The sequence below is a fragment of the Anomalospiza imberbis genome, chromosome 5, assembly GCF_031753505.1.
Source record: "Anomalospiza imberbis isolate Cuckoo-Finch-1a 21T00152 chromosome 5, ASM3175350v1, whole genome shotgun sequence".
NCBI lineage: Eukaryota > Metazoa > Chordata > Aves > Passeriformes > Viduidae > Anomalospiza > Anomalospiza imberbis.
Window position 1 is genome coordinate 19483153 of NC_089685.1, and position 11738 is coordinate 19494890.

Genomic DNA, 11738 nt, shown 5'->3' on the forward strand with positions numbered 1-11738 from the left:
TCCACTTGTCTTTGGAGTAGTTTCTAATTGACAGTAGGCCCTGAAGGGAGATTTGAAAAATTTGGGCTAAAAGGTGTGGGATTCTATTCAAATGATAAATACTCTGGCAGTTTGATGTGGACATGTCTGGATGTGTGTGCAAAAAAAAGGTCCTGTATTTTTTCAGTTCCACCTAGCTAGCTTGCATTTGGGTGATTTTAAGCTAGGCACAGTGCAACAACACAAAGTTGACTTAAAAATGACAGGACACTTGATTAGAATGGCAGTGCGTGGTCAGTAGTAAAGAGTTTGTGTCCAGTTGGATGAAGAAATTTGTAGATTGTTATTTTGATTGTGTGCTAACTGTATATTGGACTTGCTTTATTGATGTAATTGGGGAATTTCCAGGACTGTACCCTCCCCCCCATAGGAATATAATCTGCATGCATGCAGGAGCACTTGCAGTGGCTCAGGGCTATGCAGTGTCTGTGCTCACACACAAGGTCTCAGAGCTGGCTTTCTGACTCACAGAGTTAGGCAATAATGCATCTTTCCTGTTTTCTTTATTTATGCCCGACCAAAGGAAAAGACACTGCAAAACACTTGCATGTTGCATGAATTGCTGCATCTATCTGTTTATCTTAGGCAAGGTGGATTATTCTGATGCATGTAGCCAAAATGCATGTTCACAACTGGAACAGCATAGCTGGGGGTCTTCTGATCTTGTGAACAGGCACAGAAACTTTTTTCTTTATATCAAAGCTAAATCAAACAGTTTATGTTGTGTTAAGAGGAAAAGGACAATGAAAACAAAATAGCAGACTTTTTTTTCTCTGTGATGTAAAGTCACATTTGCAGCTTTGCAGTTACCATTTCCTGCCAGGGCTTGAAGTGATCTTGCATGCAGACATAGAAAACACAGACTCTGTTGGCTCCAAAGCCAGAGAATACTGCAAGGATCCTTCCTATTCTTATAGCTCAGTATTAGTCTCCTTTAGTTTATTTGCAGGAATAATGCAAATAATAAAATTTGAAGATTGAGTCTTTTAAAGAATGTATTTCTCTATCTATGGTCTCAACAAAAATTATCCCAACATTTCCCCTTTGAATCACTAACAGTATGGATTATATAGAGAAAACCAGGAAGAACAGTCCAACTGTCCCATGCCAAATTATAGTGTCTTTGTTTTTCTCTGATAAAAATCAGATCAGTTGGTAAATTGCTCAGTTATGCCTCAGTTGCCTCCTCTCATTGAAATGAGACAGGCCCAAAACCTACACCTAAAAGTCAAAGCTGCTTTCAACTTTCATCCTTAAGATTGGAAATGATGAAAAAAAAAAGCCCAAATGGTGTCTTTTTATAATCACTTATATAAATATTAAACACTAAAATTTTATTTCATTGCTCTTAATTGAAGCTGGAAATTGAGCAGAATGTTAACATGAAACATAGATATTTGCAATGGATCACTGGCATCCACAGCTTACAAGTAACTGCTGCAGGTCAAAACTAGACTTCCTTTAGCTCCTCCTTAAATTTCAAAACCCTTACAGCTGGTTGCAGAGAAGTACCTGTTTGCTTTCCATTAAGCAAAGCAACATGGTGCAGACTGGTATCTGGCTCAAATGTGGATAACCTGGAGATGTGCAGTAAAAGTTGGCTTAAACCAAACTGATAAGACAGGTTTTTTCTTATCTTCTCCCTGTCTTTCTGCTTCCACTCTCCCTTCTGTGGCCATACCATGGCCCTGTGATAGTTTGAGTAAGGCTTGGTTTTTTGCTACATCATCTCCCGGTGGCTGTAAGATTGCTTCTCTTGGCACAGAGGGGCAGTTGAGAAACCTTGCTCTGGGGACAGAAGAGAAAGTGAGCTAGAGACAGCAGAATCATGCCTTAACCTCTTTTTGTCTAAAGTCACCTGTGGAGGAATATGTTGTACTGTTGGTTCTGGCTAGTGAAAAAAGCTCACCTTTTGCACTGTGTAATACAGCCCTCCATGTTTCGGTAACCCATAAGGGATAGTCCTCTTCAAAAAAAGGATATAAAATTAATTGATTGATAATAGGTACATCCATATGGACAGGAGCAGGCTGCTGTTCACTTGCTACCTTCACTTGTGTTTTGATGTCTAACCTCCACCGGTCTTGCAGCAGTAGGAAAACCAGTTCCAGGCTCCAGGTGTCAAGGCTCTGCTGCCTTCCTTCATGGGAATTTGGGTTTTTAAAAGAATTGTGAATGAAAGTACACATGGCTTGTTTCTGCACTTGGTGCTGGATGAGTGACTTGTTATGCAGTCAAAGAGTAGTTCCAAGGCCTCCTCCATAGGCTGTGTTCCCATACATAGTATAAGTGTTCTTTGCCTGGATATTGCTCTCTCTTCCTGCCCTTTTCACTGTCTCTATGCTACTTGTGTGTCTAATAGTGTATGTTATCTCAGTTATCCTGTCCCAAACTTCATGAGTATTTAGTATGTTTAATCTTTTCTCATATGTTTGGTATTTATTTGCACACTTTCTAGTCAAAGTATCTTGTTTTCAAGGCAGGAGTCTGCTAAAGATTGTACAGCAGTGCTTTCATGTTTTGCTATTGTATTGCTATTGTTCCTTTCCCAGTAATCTCTCTTATTTTTCTTGCTTTCTGACTGCTATTGAACATTGAGATGATAAAATTGGTGGTTTGCTTTCTCTCTCCTATGTGCCAATAGCTTTGCATCCCTCTTCCTGTGCAGTTAAATTTCTTTATACTTGTGCATTGCTATGTTTATTTATGGCTGTTGCATCTAACCTACAAAATTATTGCAAGCCACTCAGGATTTAATGTCCTTTTATGGTCAGCTTTCCTTTATACAACACTGAATAATCTAGCATAGATAATAACCTCCTTTACTGTTTCGCTCTTATCAATTTTTATACATTTTTCTCTCTATCCCCTGACAGTATCTGGTTGGCCAGTTGTTGCTGGTTGCTGCTACATACAGCTGCTTGTCACCCTTTATCTCCTTCATGCTAAACAAATATGGAAGGCACTAAGTTTCATGCAGGTTAAGAGCACAGACAACTTGGAAACACTTCAAAGATGCATTCCTCTGTTGGCCAACAGGATGAATCTTCCTGTCACAGTGTAAAAGTACAGCTTCAGGTGCATCAATCCTGAAGGAGAGATCCACCAGCAAATAACTTCAGACTGCATTATCCTAGTTTTTTGGCGGGGGGTTGTGACTGTCTTTTCTGAACTTCTGGAAACTTCTGTTGTTCAGGCACTTTAACTAGATCTCAGGGAGGCACACTTTTTCACATGTTTCTTCCTTGGCTCTCCCAAGAAGCCCAGCACTTGACTTTCTTCCTCGCTTGCTAGTTTGTAGTATGACAAAGCAGGTAATGAATTGGCTTTGAAAATAACGCCTCTCTTTTGCCAGTTCTGGTCCTCAGTGACTGTTGAATCCATTTAACGGCACAAACCCACACACAGCCTTTGGAGAAGTCACACAAGCATTGGATCTGGCACAGGGGGGGTCATTTGAGCAAGGAATGGAGACCAGGACCTTTCCCTGGTAACTTCAGTATTAAGTCAGGCTATCCTACAAAGCCTCAGGTGCAGTTGCATGAAGCTGATGATACAGCAGGAAATTAGCCTTTGTTGAGGGAAGGGGCAGTGCCCCTTTGGGCAGAATTATGGACTGATGGCAAATCGGAGGAGATATGTAACCACGGTGCAGGTTATGCTTTGGGACAGGTAATGTTGATTCATTGAGCCCTAATCATAAAAATAACTTGTTAAGGACAGCCAGAGATGGACAGAAGGGTCAGATTTGAGATGTTCTTTTTGTTCTTTTTTAAAAGGTCAGGAAAGGAAAATTTTGCTTAAGTACACATAGGAGAATTCTTTTCTTTTTCAAGAGAAGGGTTTTGATTTTAAGTCTAGTGCTTATGCTTCAAAAAAGCAATAGACAGCCTTCAATCTTCTTGTGGGGCTGACTCATACTCATGTCTGTGAGGTCGCTTTTAAGATCTTGTATGCCGAAATTGTACACTGCAATTTCTTGTGCAATGTTAGTTTCTTGTGCAATGTTAGTTTCTCTTTGTTTCTGCATCTAACCAGTCCTCAACCTGATGTTTTTCACTATTGTAGACCTGCCTGGGATTATACCACTGGCTATTCATATTCACTTCAGTATTTCTAGGATGTGGCATTCACTGTACGTTTAATGGAATATGTTCCTGTGGCACCTTTATTTTATTTGTATCCAGATAGGTCAAGAAAAATTAAATGCACAGTATGAACTGTTTAACCATTAAGTTATTCAGACACTTTCTTCAAGCAGACAGAGTAAATATAGACTGAAATAAGTCTGGCTATCCTTTATTTTCTTAACTTGCTATACATTTTTGTTGAAGGGTGGAATACTTTGGCCACACAGTGAGATAAACTGATAAAAACTGAAATATGGGCTGCGTTGATCAGTGAATTGGCTCCAAAATATAGCTTCAGTGCTGTTTCTTCATTAAAATAATTAATGTTTCTTTTACTTCTGTGAACAGTGCATTCTTCAGCCTGTTTTTTTTACTTGTTTTTCTCCCTCTTCTGCCAGAACGGCGTCATGTCTGGACTGATGCAAATGCTGCTTCTGAAGGTTTCTGCTCACATCACAGAACAGCTGGGAATGGCCCCAGGAGGAGAATTCAGGGAGGCTTTCAAAGAGGTGTGAACTTGAAATGGCTTTTCTGAGGTCAGATTACTGGCCTTTTGCTTCCAGAGTTGAACTCAATAAAACCCTTTATTATTGCCTAGAAAACAGTACTCTGGCCATACCTCTGCTGAAGCCAATGAAATAGTAAAAATCATGTTCAACTTAAGACTGTACCTTAAGGTACAAAGATTTGTAGACATAAGTGGTAGGAAATCAATTCAAAAAAGGCTTCAAATAAGGCTTTTTCCTGATAATATTTGTGAAGACATTTGTTTTCATTAATAATTTAGTTTCTTTTAAATAATTGTTTTTGAATTCTGAATATTGATGTTGGTCCCACTGTTGGTGGTGTCGGGATTTTAGGTTATGAAAACCAGCTCTAAAGGATTAAAGAGATCTGACATGTTCCATTCATCTACAAAGACTGGGGAAGTAAAATATCTGACTGGTCTGTTAGTCCTATATAGTCTTTTAATGTCACCTTTTGTACTACTGCCAGCAGTGATACTGGAATTAAATAGTGGCTGTTTTACACTACTCTTATTTTTTTTTTCTGGGAATACTGGGACACTATTTTCTGTGTATACATCCATCTTGCAGAATGTATATTCCTATTTTTATGTAAATTATGTACTAGTAAAGAAATCTGAGACACATTGCTGATAAAAAATCTGGAATAATTTGGTTATATTTATCCTTTATTAAAAGAAAACTTCTTCAAGGTTTATTTTCTTGAGCATTCTAGACCAGAATGAAACATTTTAAGTGCTTCCCATTTTAAGTGGGAAAGAAAAAGAAACTAGCTCTGTCCTATTCTAAAGCAATTGCTGGAAATTTTTAAACAACTATGCATAGGAAAGAATTTTCTAGAAATTCTGTACTGTGCTAAAATTTGTCACTGTGAGCTACAGCCAAGTCTGACATTATCACGTGGTATCTGGCATCAGTTATTGTCTCATAAACTCTTTCTTTAATATCTTTAATCATGACCAACTAACTGTAAGGTTGATGATCCTGTCAAATCCTAGGTGAAAGCAAAATGATGGCAGTTGGTTCACCTTAGACTTTATTCAGGCCCAGATAGACATTGAGCCCCATTGTCACCTTATGTAGTAATAATCAGAAGCTTTGTGCTTCAGTACAAGTAACCTCGAGGGTGTGGCATTACAATTTATTGGATTTTACTGTAATACCTACTGCATTGTGTAGTGGATTTATTCCTTTTTGAAGTAATATAGTAGTATATTGTAAATTTTATTTACTGCAAAGCCAAAATATTTTTTTTTTGTTGAAATATGACACTACTTGCTCTTCTCTAAGATTCCTTGTACAACACAGTAAATGCTTAACGTTCATTAATAAGAATGTGCTGTGCTGCAGTATGAAATGTTGACTAGTTATTCGTATCTTCTCTTTCAGGCCAGTAAAGTACCTTTCTGTAAATTCCACCTCGGAGACCGGCCCATCCCTGTTACATTTAAGAGAGCAATTGCTGCACTTTCCTTCTGGCAAAAAGTCAAGCTTGCTTGGGGCCTTTGCTTCTTATCTGACCCCATCAGGTATGAATAAGCACCCCATATGTTTTATGTTTGGGGTGGATTATTCAATTCTTCAGTTTGACTTTAGTATGAGGGTACCCAACCTGATGCAATGAAACATGAGAGAAGGATGAATATACAAACTATCCTGCAATAATATGTATTTTTGAGGTGAAAGCTGTCTTTCTGATCTTGTGTCAGGTCTTCCTTTGTGTTTCAATGCATTGCTTCCAGGTGTAGTGTAAGATTTGGTGCTGCAGAATTCCTAGTATACTTTAAAAATGTCTTTAAATTATTATTTTATTATTTTTGTGCAGAAAATAAAATCTTTCCCACCACTGTGTGTGGATATTGTAAATAAGAGAGACTAAAGGCCTCAGTACAATAATTTGTATATTCGTGAGTTCCACATCCAGCCATCAACATGAGATTCCATGAAAAATGGAGTAAAAATTCAACATCAAAATTGTCAGTCTGTTGATGTTTCTGTGTCTGTTGAAAGCTAGCATTTCTCCTTTAGCTTGCCCTGCTGATGTCTGTAGTCTTCTTTTCATCTTGGAAACTAAAGGAAGCCTGTTTGACATCATTCTTTAATAGACAGTGATGTCAAACCAGATAATTTCATTGCCACAAGCTATGACCCACACCTAGGGGTGCTAACAGAAGGGTTTATAGCACCTATGAAAAGAGTAAAAGCTCATTAAATTTACTTCTGCAGTTCTTATTTTGCATTTCCTGCCCGTTTTCTATTTTTCTGTTCTGCAAATTGGTTTATAACTTTGACGTCCCTGCTAAAGACCTGTGATTGACACTAGGAACCTGCAGATCTTTGTCCATGCCCTCAGACTGTGCATTACAGTGTGCCTTTTTTGATCTTTAAGTAGAGTCTGTGTGTTCAGTGATCAGATCTGCTTCCTCAGAAGAGCTGTGTGTAGGCTCTTCTAAGCTTATTAATGTACACTGAAAATGGGGCACTATGCTATCTCCTGCCTTTGAAGCCCTAGTGGTTTTGCTGAGTTGAGTTGTCAGCTTTTACAGGAGGAAAGGAAAAAATCCAGTTGAACTGGCTAAAGGCAAGTGACCTCTTTTCTTTCCCTTTCGTCACTGCAGAGGCATTGTTAGGTATCAAGTTCAACAGGTTTATGGAGATTATTTTCCTTCTGGAGAGGAAAACTGGGGGAAGAGAACTGTGTTTAGGTGTAATGCCCAATTGTTTTGATCCATTCGTTTGTCTGTGTTGACCTTTAAAAGCGTAACAGATACTGAGAAAACTTACCTTTCTTTCAGTAAAGATGATGTGGAGAAATGCAAACAGAAGGATTTACTGGAACAGATGATGGCAGAAATGATTGGAGAATTCCCTGATCTTCATCGAACGATTGTCTCCGAACGAGATATTTACTTGACCTACATGCTGAAGCAAGCAGCAAAGCAGATAGAACTACCTCGAGCTTCAGAAAGTAATTGTTTTAAAGCAGAGATTATAACCAGCAAGATGTTCTTTGTGTACTAGTCCAAAGTTCAGTTCTCAGGAAATCTGCGTTGTTCTGTTTATGAATGCTACATGTCACATAAGACACAATGCTTTAAAAAAAATGAAAAAGGGGTATTGCTCCTCTGTAGAAACCACCTAGAGCAGTAGACTCTAAATTATGTTTTCTTTCTCATTGTGCTGTTCAAAACTGATAAGTACTAATTAGCCAGAAAACTACTTCAAAAGGCAGGGAGCTGGTATGACAGCACACTATGGGACAGTCATCTATCTCGCTTGCCCCGTTACCTCCCCAAATTCATTGTTGTCACTGGCTGCTGAGGGATTCATTTCTTGATAAGATAATTGTCTAATTTCAGTACTCTTCATAGGCTTTCTTATAATTATAAATTGGGCTGCTAGGAACTTTGATCTGGCAGTAAGAATCCTATGTGACTCTGCTGTTTCAGCAAGGTATAGGTATATAGAAAAATAGTATGTGTCTAATCTTTGAAGTATTCTGCTGCCATATGTAATCAGCATGCCCTTCCTATAGATAAGCATACTGAAGTATGTTACCTCTTACATAATATCTTAAGAAGATAGTGTTTGTCGTCTCTTTAGTGCTCAGTTGTTGTAGTTGCGGTTCTGCTTTAGAGCAACTCTAAAATAGACTGAGAAAAAGAAAATTTAGAAAAAACAATTTGGTAAATATGTATGATAGTTCTAGGGTTTTCAATACAGTTTTGTTCCATTTTGAAGTGGGCTGCTTTTCACATGTTTACTTTTTTTCTGGAAAAAATCAAGGGTGAATATTTAAAGCAAAACAGTGGAACTTGTATTTTATATTCATGTATGATGTAGAATTTTCTGCCTAGGAAGGCAGCCTGATAATTATTCCTTAGAAGATCTTTTGTGAGTTATTTTTACTGTGGCATGGTGCTATATTTTTCATTGGGGAAAACTTCCAGAAGCCACATTTTGGGTGTTGTGAAATATGGATGGTAGATGGGAGGTGAGGGTGAGAGATGGCACATGTTGCATTGGTCTGATGGTTGCTGGCTAACTGCTGGATGTCACTGGCCTGGGTTTGCTGTTCCTGAGGCCACGTCTCTAACAGTGAGCTTTAGAGAACAGGTGTGATCTCAAGCGTTGCTCTCCAATTGTGAGCCCAAATCTTGGTACACTTTGTGTGCCAGGTGCCACTGTGCAAAGTAGCGGAGAAAGTTCTCTGTTCAGGAGATGGCAAAGAGCAGGAGTGTTCCTCATAAGCAGCATAGAAACACGACCTACACAGAGAAGGAAAGAAGCTAATTTAGGTTGCATCTGCTGAGCCTGTCACCCTGAGGCTGAAGTATGAGCACTGACCAGGTCTGTTTATTAAATAAATGATTCCTGAAAATCCGGAAACCATGCTTTTTCAGACTTTCAATGAAAGAGGCAGTAGGTGAGATAAGTATGCAACAACAGGGTTTCAATATGTGGTAGTAAAAGCCCCTATATCTTGGAAAAATCAATTTTGTAGTCTCATACACTGGCTACTTATTTATAGCTTGAAATTAGTTCTTTTACATATATGTTCCTTTCTCTTAATCTCTCTTTTCTCAGATGAACCTAGAAAATATATCCCGTCTGTTGTTGTTGGTGTTGTTGGCATGGGTCACGTACCTGGGATTGAAAAGAACTGGAATTCTGACTTAAAGATCCAGGAAATAATGAGGTAACAGTTGTGCTTTCCTACATGTTGATGTAACAGCTTCTTTTGCTAAAAAACAGCAGTTTCTTTGGAGTTTTTTTGGTTGACTGTCACAGCTTGAAGAAGCATCTCTACTGTCATCCCTGCCCTGTCAGCTCGCTGACTTGCTGTGCAGTGCTTGCCGATTCTGCTGAAATCAAAGGAAAAAGAAAGCAAAGAAAAAAAATCAAAGGAAAAAAATAAATAGTTGAATATGGAGGGAAGTAGAGATGAGAATATGCCTTTGTCTAGAAAGAAAATTAATTGGTCCTCGTTTAAGTCTTCTAAAATGAAAACTCAAATGAGGGATGTTGAAGATGGTGAAAACAGAACAAGGCTTGTAGTCTAACTTAGGTAAATATAAAGAATTGGATTTAAAGCTTTTGTTTTGTCAGGACACTGCTGGCTCTGGCAAGCTTAGTGCCACAGTTGCTTGTACCCTATTTTAAGTGTATATCTAAATAATGACTTGTTTTAATGTGTATACCTGACTAATTATGAGCTGGTTTAAGCCATGTACCTCGTGAATTCTTGCTTTGAAGTACCTATTAAAATAGATGTAAATGCTTTGTAAAAGACAGAATTGAAGAACCAAAGCATTCAGACTATGAGTGTCCCATAAAGGCACAAAGGTCAGGACTTCAGAAATACAGGAGAGATTATAATACAGCCTAGTAGTATTGGTCTGTGGTGCTTCTGAGCTGCTGCAGAGCCTGTTAGTGAGGGTGCAGGGCTGCACGTGCATGTGGCTGTGCTCTCAAAGTCAACTTTATTGGGAACGTTTGCTTGATATGCCCACAGTGAGACTTCTTGAATGTTGGGTGGTAGACCTGGTGTGCCTGTTGTCTTCTGCCTTCCTGGTTCAGGTGGCCAGTGCAGAGACTTCCAAGCAGCTCTGTGAAAAGCTCAATATTCTCTTTTAGTATTCTTCAAAAAAGTCTGAATATTGACTTAGTTATTTTGGCAGGGTGATGGACAAGTAAAAGTTCCTAGCTGTTAAGAGTGGCATAAGTAGAAAAGGCTTTGTTAGTGTTTATTAATTTTTATTGTTATTTAATAGTATGTAGCCCTTGAACATGAAAGAATACATTGTTCATTCATGATGCATCTGTTACCTGAAAATTTCCTGCACTATGGGGAGGAAGAGGAGAAAAGATCCCTTTTTTTAAATTGGAAAATTCCTACTGTTTCCAGCCATGCAAATATTAATATTGTTTTCTATATTTTGTTTCAGTGTGCCTCCTCCATCAGCTTCAAGTAAGATTTTCAAATTTGTTTTAAAAGCAACATTTTTTGGACTGCTGGGATATGGCTGCTACCGAATAGGTCACAGGACAGTTCAGTTTGTTCTCTCAATGCCAGCAACACAGAGCTATCTTCAGAGGCTGACTGAGGTGCCTCAGCAGTGAACAACAAGTAGAGCCTCTGTGTGAAGAAGGTGGCAGAGGAAAAGGTGATGGAGGCAACGCATGAACTGAACTGAAGGATGAGGATTCTAGTCAGAGCTGATTGATGCTGAGCAACACTCAATCACTATATAATAAAAGATTTGATACTAAAGTTACACCAGCTATGATCTAATTAATAGTTTTGATTCTTGATAGGTGTGTTGCATGAAACCAGATGATTCCAGATTAAGGTAAAAGAAATGTGTATGCAAAAAAAAAAAAAAAAAATATATATATATATATATATATAATATATGCATACTATATACATGTACTCTATATATATGCATTATATATTATATATATATATATATATATAAAAAATATATAATTGATGATGTAGTACAAGCATTTTAAAGGGTGTGTGTTCATGTCTCCTTTTCCAGAGAAAAGAACAACACAAAGTAACCTAATTGACTGCATCTCCTCTGAAGTTCAGGGACACTTGAGTGATTCTTTGCTTTCTTTCTTAGGTATAATAATACCAAGTGTTTGTTTCTGGTGCCAGACACTTTTACACATAATTTAAAAGGACATCTTCTCAATGTGTGTTTTTTACCTAAAACATTTAGGCTTTTTTAAAACTTAAGAGCTTTCCAGAAATTTCAGAATTGTACAGGCTGTCATATGTACACAGCTCAAATTTTTTACAAGCCTTACTGAAGAACAGGAATGTTGCCTTTAGATTGCATCCCTTGTTACCACCACCAGTTGAATTGTTTTTCTCCTGCATAGAGAAGGTATAGCCACCCCATCAGAATGCAATGTGGTTTGTGTCAGATGTTTACAGGACGCTCTGTTCCTTTAGATTAGCTTATTTAAACTGTATTATTTAGCCAAATCCTGCTGATTCCAGTATTGTAAATTTAAGAGACTAGAA

At 38.1% G+C, this 11738-nt stretch overlaps 1 protein-coding gene across 2 annotated transcripts in view; it reads left to right on the forward strand.

The window, feature by feature from the left end:
- The window catches only part of TRABD (TraB domain containing), a 30066-nt gene extending 19092 nt beyond the window's left edge, over positions 1–10974 (forward strand). For both annotated transcript variants that reach the window (XM_068189804.1, XM_068189805.1), the window contains 5 exons: positions 4568–4678; positions 6086–6225; positions 7492–7664; positions 9284–9395; positions 10645–10974. In XM_068189804.1, the coding sequence (XP_068045905.1) occupies positions 4568–4678; positions 6086–6225; positions 7492–7664; positions 9284–9395; positions 10645–10819 (711 nt within the window). In that variant the 3' untranslated portion in view covers positions 10820–10974. The remainder of the gene's footprint in view (positions 1–4567; positions 4679–6085; positions 6226–7491; positions 7665–9283; positions 9396–10644) is intronic.
- The last annotated feature ends 764 nt before the right edge of the window (positions 10975–11738 follow it).